General features: G+C 41.8%; 1 protein-coding gene across 2 annotated transcripts in view; it reads right to left on the bottom strand.

The window, feature by feature from the left end:
* SLC38A1 (solute carrier family 38 member 1) overlaps positions 1 to 14,904 on the bottom strand; it is a 70,096-nt gene that overhangs the window by 43,382 nt on the left and 11,810 nt on the right. For both annotated transcript variants that reach the window (XM_082742311.1, XM_082742312.1), the window contains 2 exons: positions 10,809 to 10,917; positions 6,307 to 6,525 (listed from right to left, as the gene is read on the bottom strand). In XM_082742311.1, coding sequence (XP_082598437.1) covers positions 6,307 to 6,428 — 122 coding nt within the window. In that variant the 5' untranslated portion in view covers positions 6,429 to 6,525; positions 10,809 to 10,917. The remainder of the gene's footprint in view (positions 1 to 6,306; positions 6,526 to 10,808; positions 10,918 to 14,904) is intronic.

The raw sequence follows: 14,904 nt of genomic DNA on the forward strand, positions 1-14,904 counted from the left end.
GCTTCTGCCTTTGGCTCACGTCATGATCCCGGAGTCCTGGGATCAAGCCCAGCATCCAGCTCTCTGCTCAGCGGGGAGCCTGCTTCCTCCTCTCTCTTTCTCTGCCTACTTGTGATCTCTGTCAGTCAAATAAATAAATAAAATCTTAAAAAAAAAAAAGTCACGAGGAAGATAAAATACATTTACAGTGCTGTCCTGTATTTACTTCAAAAAAAAAAAAAAACAAACTGGACTTGTGCAGTTCAAGCCCGTGTTGTTCAAGGACCAGCTATAGTAGGAATCCACTCCCCCTTCTCAGGAGACCCTCCATCCTGCTCTCAGCCAGGGGCATCCTGCCAGTTCAAAGCCTTCATCTTCCATGGTCTTCTTATGCTCCCGCCTTAAATGGAGTTTTCGGACTCTGACCTATTTACTATTTTTCTGCGTCACAAAGTCATTTTGCATCCTGAGTGGTTATGTGATGCCCGCACTCCCTCTTCTTCCTATATGTCCCTGCCCATGCACCCGCAACTCAGAGGATCCTATTAACCTGAATATGCATCTTCTTTTTAAGAAGTATGGAGTCGCTTAGGCTGCAAGGAAATCTAGCTCAGTAAGAATGAAGTCCTTAAAGAAAGCATCTTTATTCTCTTTATGTTGTTCCAAATTTTCCTTCTCTTAGTCTTTGTATCTCTGCTTTGCATTTCCATAAACTTTTTTTTTTTTTTAACAAATAAGACCAACGTCTTTTGTGAAAAGTCCATTCAAAATAACTAGGTTGTGCGACTTATTACAAGTTTCCATTATCTCACCATTCAAAAGGTGCAATTCCATGCTAAAAAGCATTGACCTCTGGCAAAGAAATTGAAATAAAATTTCTCTTTATTGACTAAAAAAATGGGCTGTGGGCAAGGGTGCCTTTGACATGTGGTCTTAAATGATAAAAGTGTTATTAAAAAAGAGTTTCAGGTCAGTCTGTACCTACGAAGCAGAATTCAACCAACTCTTAGGTAGCCAATTGTTCTGTGCACAAAACAAAACAAAACCTACAGTGGCTGTTGTGATGACCTTCAACAGACAAAGCATTGGAAAGGATGTAGGCGTTACGCTGAGATAGTGTGAAAGGAGGCGAGAAATATAGAACAGTTATTTAAAACCAAAAATAAATCAACAACAACAATCCAATTAAGGATGGGTTGTATGACAGGAGAATAATCTTCCTATTGTAATCTCTACCAATCAGGTTCTTACTAGATTACAGTGTTTCATTTGAGGATTCATAACACAAAAGACACGAGTGCTTGAACTTGAATGACCTTTGTTCATTCTTTCCCTGAAATCCTAACACTCTACTAAAAAGAAAAAGAGAATAAGAGGAAAGAAGCCGTAACAAGGAGATTGGAAAACATGAAAGAATGAAAGAAATGGAAGGCATTTGAAGAGAAGACTGATTCAGGTGGCCAACAGATATGTGAAAAGGTGCTCAACATCACTCATCATCAGGGAAATGCAAATCCAAACCACAATCAAATACCACTTCACACCTGTCAGAATAACTAACATCAAAAACACAAGAAACAGTAAGTGCTGGTGAAGATGTAGGGGTAAAGGAACTCTTGTGGACTATTGATAGGAATGCAAACTGATGCAGCTACTCTGGAAAACAGTCTAGAGGTCCCTCAAAAAATTAAAAATAAGATTACCATATGATCCAGTAATCCTACTACTTGGTATTTACCCAAAGAGTAACAAAAACACTAATGTGAAAAGATACATGCACCCCTATGTTTATTGCAGCATTATTTGCAATGGCCAAATTACAGAAGGAGTCCAAGCGTCCATACACAGGTGAATGGATAAAGAAGACAAGGTACATACATACAATGGAATATTACTCAGCCACAAAAAAGAATGAACTTGTCATTTGCAATAACATGGTGGACCTAGGGTGTATTATGCCAAGTACAATGTCAGTCAGAGAAAGACAAATACTGTACGATTTTATTCATATGTAGAATTTAAGAAACAAAACAAGTGAATAAAGGAATAAAGAGACAAAAAACAGAATCTTAAATATAGAGAACCAACTGATGGTTATCAGAGTAGGCAGGGCTGGAGGGATGGAGGAAATAGGTGAAGGGGATTCAGAGTACACTTATCTTGATGAGCACTGAGTAATGTATGGAACTGCTGAATCACTATATTGCATGCCTGAAATTAATATAACATTGTATGCTAACTATACTTGAATTAAAAAAAAATTTTTTTTTTTTTAAACAAAGAGAAGACTGGAAAGTAAACAAAGCCTTAGTTGATGGGTAAACTCTACTGAAAAGAAAACAGACTTTATTTGGAACAGGAGCTGTTAAAGCAAGGAAGTACTTTTCTAACATGAAAACTGAATATAGGAAGAAATAGTGGAAATTCCTTCCTTAATGTGTAGAAAAGATATTACATTTTCAAGGGCCCTTCCAAGTAATACAAATTTAAGACATAAATTCTGAAAGCTATAGAGGGACCAAAACAAGCAAACAGAGGCTGGTGAGGGTGTAGTGACAAGAGCTGCCCCAGATCCTTTCAAGAAAAATTTTAGGCTCAGTGGATTGGGCCGCTGCCTTCGGCTCAGGTCATGATCTCAGGGTCCTGGGATCGAGTCCCGCATCGGGCTCTCTGCTCAGCAGGGAGCCTGCTTCTCTCTCTCTCTCTCTCTCTCTCTCTCTCTCTGCCTGCCTCTCCTTCTGCTTGTGATCTCTATCAGGTGAATAAATAAAATCTTAAAAAAAAATTTTAATTGAAAGTCTCTCAAATTTTGTTAGATGCTTCTGGGGTCATAACAGCACTACCTCTGCAGAGATGAGAACAACAGTAGACAACATACATGAATATTTGCATGGATACAGCTAGGATAATCTACTAATGTTTCAACAACTTTAATATTTCAGCTGCTTTAAAGTAACAATAACCAGCAACCATCCGAAAGCTAAATTGATATTGTTATTCCTTGGGGTGGAGAACAGAGAAGTGCTTCCCAAAGAAAGAGGGTTGCCCTATAATTGATAGAGACTTTTCTACTTTTTTACTAAAAGGGTTACTATTGCCAGACACTCTGTCAAGTACTTTACATGGATTTTATCATCTCTTTTCACAATACTTACACGTGGTATCGTATACCATGTACTATTAGTAGCTCCATTTTAAAGAAATTAAGTAACGTGACCAAAGTTACATTGTTAAAAACTAAACTGCTGAGCCAGGATTTGAACCTGAGCTGGCTGGAGGCAGAGCCTGAATTCTTAACCTACAAACAGCAGATGAGTGTTGCATTTACTATTCCCCAACAATCCCATGAAGTCAATTATTATTATTATCCCTGTCTCACAGGGATGGGACTAAGGCTCAAAGCACGAGATCACAGAAGTGATCGAGCTAGGGTTCAACTCAAATCTAAGTCTAAACCATGCACTAATGGTTCCGTGTGTGTGTGTGTGTGTGTGTGTGTGTGTGTGTGTGTCTGTCTGTCTGTCTGTCTCTCTTTTTCTCATTTAACAAATATTTTGTAACATCCATCCTGTCCCAGGCACTCTTGTCATATCATTACAAGGTATAAGAGATATAAAGATGATTAAGACGTCTCTTTCTGCCAAGAAGCTCATATCTAGAAAAAGAGCCTAGAGCTTGCTACTCTGAAGTGTGGTGCCCGGAGCGACTATATGGGCATCACCTAGGAGCTGGCTGGAAATCAGAATCTCGGGCCCCGTCCCAGACCTCCCAAACCAGAATCTGCATTTTCACAAGGTTTCCAGGCATTTTGCGTGCACGTTAAAATGTCAGCAGTGCAGGTCTAGTGGACATTTTGAAAGGTTTTCCTGTTTCAAGTATAGATTTCCATGACTACAACCCCAAAATTAGGGCATGAAGTAAAACAACTGAACTGGAATAAGGGTAGGAGTCCTAATACCCACACGGCTCTACTCTATTTTTAACTAAACTTAAAAAGATGATTCTGAGAGTATCCTAGTGGGGAGTTTCCGGGCAAAGCTATCAGCTACATGCCGGGTAAGCAAAGATCAATATTTGCTTTCAACAGTCCCTCTGGCTTCCTAAAAAGAGACACTGTGATCTAAAAGTTCACTGCTCTGGTGCTCGCTTCGGCAGCACATATACTAAAAGTTCACTGCTCTGGCAGAGGGCTCCTCCTAGAGTCCCATAATTGAGCCTGCTTCCCTCGCCCCCATGTGAAAAAGCTACAAGAAGAGGGAGAGGTATTTAGGTGTAGCTTCTGCATGAACCATGATGGGGGTCTTTTTTTTGGTCTTTTCCATTTGCCTGTTTTGGCTTCATGTTGTCACAGGCTGTTTTTAATTTGAATTGTCCTAGAGCCAGAAAGGAAGCAAGATTCATGAACTGTGTCAGGCAAAGAGCTGCATCACACGTGTATTTGCAGGAGCAAAACCCGATTCCACAAAGCAAGTGGTCAACACCCGCCAGCGCTCCCGCTGTCCCCACTTACTGCCTTAGTCACAGTCTGGGAGGAAGTGAGATCACCCAGGCAAGGTGCCCAAGCCACAGGCAAGAATGGGTGCTTCCAGCTATTACAAGCTGTAATCTCTTCAAAAGCCTACCATTCTTAGTTTAGTAAGTACAACTTTTAAAGATCAAGTTCAGATTCTGAACGGAATAGTATAATGACTCATTTTAAGGTCCTCAAAGGTTTGCACTGCTTCAGGAATGAAGCTCTATTATACAACCAAAATGTCCTACTTGTGAAATGGTTAGACTCCCATCCCCTGTTAGGTGGAGGTCAGCAGTGACTGTAGAACAGTCTGGGTGTACAGAGCTTAAGACAGCACTGTCTTAATAAAATTGGTAAAGACTCTTTTTTTCATCCATGTCCCAGGATTATAGTTAGAGGCAGCAGAATAGAGCAGACAGACAGGCATTTCTGACAGACCTGTGTGTACCCTTGGGCAAGTCATTTCATTTCTGAGCCTCAGTTTCCTTATTTGTAAAATGCATTTTTTAATTTTCCTTATTTGCATAAGAAAGCTTGCAAGTCATAAGGAAAAAATGTCAATAAATGTAAAAACACCTGACATTCAAGAAATGGAATTTACTATTGATAATTACTCAGAAAGGGTGCAAGAAGCATATTTTGGATCCGACCATAAGACATATCCCAACACAGTGAATGGATGATAATGAGGAGCTGTCTGGGTGGCACACTTCACCTCTAAAAACATTTAAGGAAGGGAAAAGGGAGGAGAAGAGGCAGGGCTGGAACCTGAGTTCATGAATGATGGCCCCGAGTCCTCTGCTGGACTTCTAACTGCACACCACAGCAGAAAGGAGAGCAGACTTGCAGAAATAATTTCCACAAAGGTATCTGGTTAGCTGACATATGTTTCCCAATTTCCTTCTGACCAGCCCCAAATGTGTACATTGTTGCTGTTCTCCTAAGCGGTTGTATCTACTGCTATCTACTCCACTCTCTTCCCCGGGGCCTTTTAGAAGGCTACATGCTTTCCACAAACCACATCACCAAGTCCCAACCGGGAGAACTTCCTGTGAAATGACCCCTATGTCTGGCTACAAAATCCACATGTCAGAGAATGCCCCAGATCACTTAAAAAAAAAAAAAAAAAAAAAAAAGTTATTGGCCCTACTCTTCTAACTAAGAAACACAGGACCCAAGTGTTGCAAGGACCTGCTGAGGTCACAGCTGGGGCCAAGAGCTTCACAGGCACACTTTTCCCACCTGCCTCCCACCTGTCTCCTCCCACTCATGCTATCTTTTCTTTCTGTTTCATGTACTAAGTCTCTACTACAGTTTCTCAAGAGAGCTACTGGGCCCCAACTGTGGTGATTACTATTTAAAATCTGTGTTATAAATGATGATTATAATGCTGTATTTGTAGTTTTGAAATGGGATCATTGGCAAAGGGGGTGTTGACTGTTGGTGGGTGACAATGTATGGGAGGGCAGATGATGCCTGCTCATGTACACATTCAGCAGCGAAGTTCCAGCAGTCAGTCCGATTCACAAGCACAGAGCTTTTGAAAAGTTAGGGCTGGTTGGGGTCCATCGAATTTATATATTTTTATTAGACTCGATTGAAAGATTTGAAAGGATGAATAAATTACTTTCCTATTTGCTTCCTCTGCTATTGCAGACCGGGCCCCACAGATGTCACATAAGAAATTCAAATTACGTCTTCAAATGGAGCATAACTTTAGTAATGAATAATTCAGGAGAATAACCGAAAACCAGAATAATATTTGAGAGACATTTCTTTCATTGACTTGAAAGTGTTAGCGCAAAAATACTTACCTATTTATTTGACCATTTTCTACTTCAGTGAAATCATTGGAATCGTTGCTAATGTTATCGTCCTCGGGCACTGTCATGTTCTGCAACTCCGTTAATTCGAGTCCACTTTTGAAATGCATCATGTTTACAAAGTATCCAGAGTCAAAAAAAAAAATTCGTCCAAGTTCTGTTCTGAGTGTATTAAAAACGGATAGCAGCAAAAATATAAGCTTGACAGACCTAGAAAACAACACAACAAAAACTACTTAAAGATGCGACTATCACCACCAATGAAAGATAAACCATTACAAGTAAACAAAGTTAACAGAGTTAACTTCCTGATAACTTGCCCATTTTGCCATCCAATGCATTAAGGCCGTCTTTGTATATCAAGTTATGGAGGCTTATCTCTCTCTTTTTTTTTTTAATTTTATTTATTTAGAGGAAGTAGGAGAGGGAATGTAGGCTTCCTACTGGGCAGGGAGCCCGATGTAGGGCTCGATCCCAGGACCCTGGGATCATGACCTGAGCCGAAGGGAGATACTTAACGACTGAGCCACCCAGGCTACCCTGGAAGCTCCTTTCTAAATTTTATGCCTGTCATAAATCTCTCTCCATTTTAACTACAAAAGGAGTCCTGTCCCATCCTCTTCGTGTGCACGTTAACAGGAATACCCCATCAACAGTGGCCAATACAGATGCCTTTAATGGAACAGTGCATTTAAAATGAAAGTGATGCCGTTATTTTAATGCACCTGATCCCAGGACACACACAGAGTGGGTACAGACTACACAGACACAAAAGCACCTCAGATTTAGCAAGCCCAGTTTAATAAAAAATGCGGATCCCCAATAAATGGCATCATGCGGGGTCAACGATGCAACCTGGGGGGGTCAAGCAGCAAAGGACAAATCTGTGGTTTGAAATTTAGCAAACACTTTATCCATCAACTGCAAAAGATTAAATCAATCTCTTCAGTGAAATCACTCTGCGTCAGGGAATTACGGAATTAAAAACTCATACTCGGGGGATTTAGGTTAATCCACCTAAAACTATATTTCCTCTCCAGAAAGGAAGACTTGCAGAGTTCACAGTCTCTCCCACGTGGATGACAGGGACATACATTTCCATGGTATATAAGGGGGGAAGAGGTTCGGACTCAAAGCATCACAAATTAAGAAACAGGTGGCCACCAAGACGAGCTAGACACAACTTGAAAAGCAGGGCCTGTGTAGGAGGGGGAGCCCCCAAGGGGTCATCTCAGTGAGGGCATAGGGGCCGTGGAAAGAGGCAGAACACCAGTAAGTTTGTTCTTCTTTCACCTCCCCATGGCAAACCCCTTTGAATGGTACTTTGTCTGATCCTGAATTCCATAAGCTGCCTACAGCCTAGTGAAGAGTCCAAATTCTGATGTGGGGGCGCCTGAGTGGCTCAGTGGGTTAAGCCTCTGCCTTCGGCTCAGGTCATGGTCTCAGGGTCCTGGGATCGAGTCCCGTATTGGGCTCTCTGCTGAGCGGGGAGCCTGCTTCCCTCTCTCTCTCTGTCTCTGCCTGCCTCTCTGACTACTTGTGAGCTCTCTCTCTCTCTGTCAAATGAATAAATAAAATCTTTAAAAAACAAACAAACAAAAAGAAACTCTGATGTGCCCAGCTAAGCACCCTAGTATATCCCAAGAAGCACTGTGCTCATGGAAAGGCCAGACCCATAGGCCATACCTTACAGTGATAATTTTTTAAACTTTCTTCCTCTCTTGGGGTGCCTGGGTGGCTCAGTGGGTTAGAGCCTCTGCCTTCGGCTCGGGTCATGATCCCAGGGTCCTGGGATCGAGCCCCGCATCGGGTTCTCTGCTCAGCAGGGAGCCTGCTTCCTCCTCTCCCTCTGCCTGTTTCTCTGCCTACTTGTGATCTCTGTCTGTCAAATAAATAAATAAAATCTTTAAAAAAAAAAAACAACAACTTTCTTCCTCTCTTTCCCACAACCAGGCCATACTGTACTCCTTTTTGTTCATACAGACTCCTATCTAGCACGAAATCTCCCTGCTTCCAGGATCCTTTACAACTTCCAACAGGGAGATTCCGCCAGTGCCGGAGACTTCTGTTCGTGTCCTCCCCCTGTGCTTGTCCTCTGGACTCTGGACTCTCAAATGAGGGGATGGGGAAAACCCTAGAACCCAAGTACGGGTGGGAAATCCTGGAGACAAAGCCAATTACAGTACATTTGAAGCCTGCGGCCCTAAGTGTGCTAGAGATGACCCCTGCCATCTGGGGCCAGGGTAAATGGACCCTGAAGTGAGGGCCTAGAGCTCCCGACACACCCTCAGAGAGAGGGGGACAACTCTGTCCCCTGCTCATGAAGACATTCTCACTGCCCACTGGGAAAGATGGGAAGAAAGAAAAGAGAAGAGAAGAGAGGAGAGAAAGAGAAAAGAAAAAGAGAGAGAGAAGGAAAGGGAAAGAAGGAAGAAAGAGGAAGGGGGAGGGGGAGGGAGGAGGAAAGAAGGGAAAGAGAGAGAGAGAGAGAAAGGGAGGACGGACGGAAGCAAGAAAGCAAGCAAGTAAGAAAGGAAGTACTCCCTAATACCTCAGGTTCTGGGAGACTCACCTTCCTACCGGGCAGGCCCTCTCCTGGACAGCAGGAAGCCAGGGCAGAGAGAGACGAGCCTGGCGTCTCCTGGGCAAAGGCACACCTGGTGGCTCAGGGCTGATTGTTCTAGGCAGGAGGCTGGTCAAGGCTAGCAACCCGGCCATCACTAATTGTTCTCAGTGCCTTCCCACAGCAGCAGTGCTTACAACCTAGCTTTACTTGACCCAAGCTGCAGTGTGCTAACACGCACTCTTACATGTTGGCCGCCTTAATGAACGCTGCCCAGATGGGCTCGACTGGGTAATGCCCAGCAGTCTTGCCACACTGGCTCTCTCCTGTACAGCTTCCTCGGAGTCTGAAGTGATCCTACAGGGCTGGTGGGATTCAGTGGATGGTGTTTGCGGTTTGGGCTGTGTCCTTTCCTCTCTACAGACTGGTAGGAAATAGGACACGAGACAAAAATTTTCTGAGGAGAGGAAAAGTAGACTAATCATAGATCTGGAATCCACTGTTTGAATTTAAACTTTTGTATCAATATATATGTGTGTGTACAAGTTCTATAGTAATTTAAATAAATGGCAAAAAGGCAAAAGCATAAAAAGAACCAGAGGACATCCTCGCCACTAAAATTATGTCAGTATTAGGCAAATACCAGTACTAAGTTCATCACAAAGAATAAGTGTTTTTTCCTTTGGCTTAAACAGGACATTTTTTTTTTCACAGTTCAGGAGGCTAGGTGTCCAAGAGCAAGGAGTCAACAAGTTTTGTTTCTTCAGAGGCCTTGTGGATAGCTATGCCTTCTCTCTGTGTCCTCACGTGACTTGCTGCTGTCTCTGTGTTGTCTGTGTCCTAATCTCCTTTTTTAAAAATACATTTTTATTATTATGAAATAACCTATCTGAAATCTAACTCATTCTTGAAAATGAAAGCTGCAAAATGGGTTAAGTTAAAGTTAGACACCTCTTACCAAGACTGAGGCCACACTTAGAAATTCCTCTCTGTACAATTTATCATCTATCTATTAAGGATCGATAATGAAGGATTTCAAAGTTTGAAAAAAGTCAAATTCAAGAATCTGAAGCAGCTTCATAGGAAAGTCACATTAACACCAGTCCTTGAGAAAGAATTTTTTTTTTCTTATTCTATAACTAATATACACTCACCATAGAATCATTAGAACAGACATTGTAAAAAAGATCCCACCACCCCAAACTGGGCCACTGTTAGACTCTGATGTATTTCCTCTCCTTTTTTCTTCATTATCCTTTCCTTCTTTTTCTTCCCCCATCTCTAGCTCCCTCTTCTCTTTTCTCTCTCTTTTTTAAATATTGGGATTTTAGACTGTTTTTAACCTACTTCATGTAGAATTAGATTATAAGCATTTTGTAGAACAGAATTTTTTTTTTATTTTTTAAAAAAAGATTGTATTTATTTATTTATTTGTCAGAGAGAGAGAGAGTGAGAGATCACAAGTAGGCAGAGAGGCAGGCAGAGGCAGAGAGAGAAGCAGGCTCCCTGCTGAGCAGAGAGCCCGATATGGGACTAGATCCCAGAACCCTGGGATCATGACCTGAGCCGGAGGCAGCAGCTTAACAGACTGAGCCACCCAGGCGTCCCCAGAAATGTTTTGTGAAAACATATTAGTTCCTGGGGCACCTGGGTGGCTCAGTGGGTTAAAGCCTCTGCCTTCGGCTCAGGTCATGATCCCAGGGTCCTGGGATCGAGCCCCGCGTCGGGCTCTCTGCTCTGCGGGGAGCCTGCTTCCTCCTCTCTCTCTCTCTGCCTGCCTCTCTGCCTACTTGTGATTTTTCTCTGTCGAATTAAAAAAATATACATATATTAGTTCCTTATTAATAAATAATATAAGCTTTGCAGAAAAAATTAGAAAATATATTTTTGCAAATGAAGGGGGGCACTAATTAACAGGAAAAAAAGTTACCTGTTATGTCAGCACACAGAGATGATCACTGTATACGTAGATGACCTTCCAGGGCCTTTCTACCCACATAGATACAGTGCGTGGCGCACAGTAGGCACTCAATAAATATCTGTGAAATGAAAAGAGTACAAATAAAAAACAGGTATACATTTACAAAAATGGAAATCATACAGCTTTTAACACACACACACATATATTTCTATATTTTATTTATTTACTTGACAGAAAGACAGCGAGAGAAAGAACACAATCAGGGGAGTGGGAAGCAGGCTTCCCGCTGAGCAGAGAGCCTGATGCAGGGCTCAATCACAGGATCCTGGGATCATGAGCTGAGCTGAAGGCAGACGCCTAACAACTGAGCCACTCAGGTGCCCCAGATATTTTTTCGCTTAAGAAGATACCATCTCTTATCCCGAGTTACGCGGAGATAGTAAACGCGGGTCTACACCATCACTGCAAATGTTTGCTGCTCTGCGAGATGCTGCTCTGCGTAAATTGACACCCAACCCTTTACTTCTGGACAGTGACCCTGCTTAGCAGACAAGAGACTAACAGGTGGAGATGGGGCCTGAGCTGAGACTCCTCAAGGAAGCAGATCATGGTCAACGGCACTGGTAGGAAGTGCAGGTTGAGTTCAAGAAGCAAAGAATGACACCTTCACTGAAATACAGAGGTGATTATAAGACAATACAATTAATGAAAAGGCCTAACAGGGTCACTTTGTGAAGATCTTGATGTTAGCTCAATCATAATTACACTCTTTCAACATTTATAATGGGTTACAAATTAAAGTTTAATCAGCACAGAACATCTTTGGTCCTTTACCACAATCTGGTGAGGTACTCTTAAGCAAGAATTATCTCAGTATGCTGATTGGTACATTTTACCAAGAGTACCAACATAAAAGACGTAAGTCTCTACTCTTCATGGTGTTATGTATCAGAGAAGAAGATCCACAGAGAACCTTGTCTAGGCTTACATTACTTGTACCCTATTTAAGCAAGAAAGACAAATATCTGCATGATAGAGAGACCCAACTATATGGCAGAACAAAGAGTAAATCCAGAAAGATTTCAGAAGTATACATGGATATGGATGTACAGAAGTCAGGAGGCAAGCAGGCAGGAAGGAAGGGGGATAAGGGGGGGCCTGGAGCAACAAGCTAAGGTCTTACAAAGTTAGGACTTGAACTATGTCTAAAACCAGGTGGATTTAGACCAGTGGATTGAGAAGACATAACTTGTACTAGGAATAGCACTGGCCAAATGTACACAGAACAGACTTGCATGACCATTCAGATGAACCTCGCTAGTGCAGAGGGAGCAAGGTACATGTTCTTGAGTAGTGGAAGGTTTACAGCTTTGGTAAATGCTGATTAAAAGACTGCAGGGGGGCATGCTTGGGTATCCAACTCTTGACCTCAGCTCAGGTCTTGATCTCAGGGTCGTGAGTTCAAGCCCCACACTGGGCTCTGCACTGGGCTCCACGCTGGGCGTGGAACCTACTTTAAAATATATATATATATATATATATATATATATATATATATATATATATATGTAATAAAATACTATAGAGGGGAAGACAAACCAAAGAATATATTGTCACTTAAGCCACGTCAAAAGTCACTTTTGGGGACAAATACAGTCTCAATTGCTAATATACTTCAGAGTGGATTGGCCTGCTTGGTATTTGTTCCTACTCCTGTTAGTCCAGTTCTGTAATGATGGAAAGTTGGGAGCTACATTTCCCACGATCTTTTGCAGCTGGGGTTCTAGGCATATTTGGATCCCACCAATCAGAGAGCAAGGTGGGGGGAGTGGGGCAAGGCTTCCATGTTGCTGGTGCAGTTCTAGCAGGTGCAGCAGATGGTTCTGGAGCCAGCAATTGAGGCTCTGGATTCCTGATCATCAGATTTAGGTCCCGTGGTGTGTTTCTGCATCATGCAGCTGAGACCGTGAGAAACTGGCTTCCTGGTTCCCTGGCTTCCAGATGGAGGCACAAGGAGCAGTTCCCCTCCGGACTAGTTTTAAGTGGTGGTATTCCAGTAATTATTCCAAGAGACCCAGCCTAGGACCTGTCCTGCCGTCTCTTCTGACAATTTTATAGACACTTATTTACCTGTATTAAATCCCTTTCACTTAACATACGTAGAAAGATCTCTGCTACATGTAACTAAACCCTAACTGATATTCATAATTTTATTCCCCCCCTTTTAAATTTTTTTTTAGGGGAACTTTTTTTTTTTTTAAGATTTTATTTATTTATCAGAGAGGGGGGGTGGAGAGAGAGCACAGGCAGACAGAATAGCAGGCAGAGGCAGAGGGAGAAGCAGGCTCCCCGCCAAGCAAGGAGCCCGATGTGGGACTCGATCCCAGGACGCCGGGATCATGACCTGAGCCGAAGGCAGCCGCTTAACCAACTGAGCCACCCAGGCGTCCCTAGGGGAACTTTTAAACATACATGCAAGTAGACAGAACTGAATAATGAGCCCCCATGAACCAACTTCAACAATTATCAATTCAGGCCAGTCTTGTTGAAGTTTAACCTCCACCATCACAGAGAATTATTCTAAAGCAGATCCCAGATATCCTCTTATCTGTAAATATTTCAGCACTTATCTCTGAAAAAAATACTTTTATAAAACAATACCTCAGATCACTATCAAACCTAAAAAAAAATAATGCCTTCATATCAATAATATCCAGTCACACACACTTAATTTAAAATTTGTTATGAATTTTTTATTCTGTGAAACTAGTAAGATGAAACCTTTCCTAGCTCAACTAGCTAGGTCAGTAGTTTTGAGAAAGCATTAGGCCTCAGGCCACTGATGATCCTATTCTTCCTGCCATCTCTTCTCATGTCTAAGCCAGTTTGCCCATCTGAGGTCCTTGGATAACATGAATCCAGGAGCTGCTTTTTGTATCTCAAAAGGCCTCAAACAAGCCAAACAAGTTGACTAAAATGTCAGGTATCTTTGCTTTAGGCCAGATTGCGTTAACTTGCTGTGATGATCCTAAATTCTGACCAGCAATTTTGTATTTCTTTGAGTAATAAAAACTGGAAATAAATTAATATATTAAAGTTGTAGTCAACACTCATTAAACAGTACACTTACAATCTGGATATTGCATCACATATAAATTATACTTCAACTAACACAAATCCTAATGTATAGAAACGCAACTGACTTCTGTACATTGATTTTATACCATGCGACTTAGCTAAACTCCTCTATCAGTTTTGTGGCAGGTTTTGGGTGGAATCTTTTGGGTTTTCTACATAAAGCATGTTTTCTGCAAAAAGTGAAAGTTTGACTTCTTTGCCATTTTGGATGCCTTTTATTTCTTTTTGTTGTCTGATTGCTGAGCCCAAGATTTCCAGTACTGTGTAGAACAACAGTGGCGGTAGTGGACATCCCTGCTGTGTTCCTGACCTTAGGGGAAAAGTTCTCAGTACTTCCTCATTAAGGATGATATTCCCTGTGGGGTTTTCACATATAGCTTTTATGATATTGAGGTATGTTCCCTCTATCCCTACACTGCAGAGAGTTTTTAATCAAGAAAGCATGCTGTATTTTGTCAAATGCTTTTTCTGCATCTATTGAGAGGATTGTATAGTTCCTGTACTTTTTTTTAATTAACATGGTATATCACATTGATTGATTTGCAGATGTTGAAGAACCCTTGTGGCCCAGGAATAAATCCCACTTGGTCACAGTGAATGATCCTTTTAATGAACTGCTGGATCCTATTAGCTAGTATCTTGGTGAGAATTTTTGCATCCATGTTCATCAGGGATATTCGTCCGTAGCTCTCCTTTTTGCTGGGGTCTTTGTCTGGTTTTGGGATCAAGATAATGGGTGGCCTCATAAAATGAGTTTGAAAGTTTTCCTTCCATTTCTATTTTTTGAAACAGCTTCAGAAGAAGTATTCATTCTTCTTTAAATGTTTGGTAGAATTCTACTGGGAGGCCATCTTGTCCTCGACTCGTTTGTTGAGAGATTTTTGATTTCTGCTTCAATTTCTTTGCTGGTTATAGGTCTGTTCAGGTTTTCTATTTCATCCTGTTTCAGTTTTGGTAGTTCATACAT

This window comes from Mustela nivalis, assembly GCF_964662115.1.
Source record: "Mustela nivalis genome assembly, chromosome: 7".
In the NCBI taxonomy this organism is placed as follows: Eukaryota; Metazoa; Chordata; class Mammalia; order Carnivora; family Mustelidae; genus Mustela; species Mustela nivalis.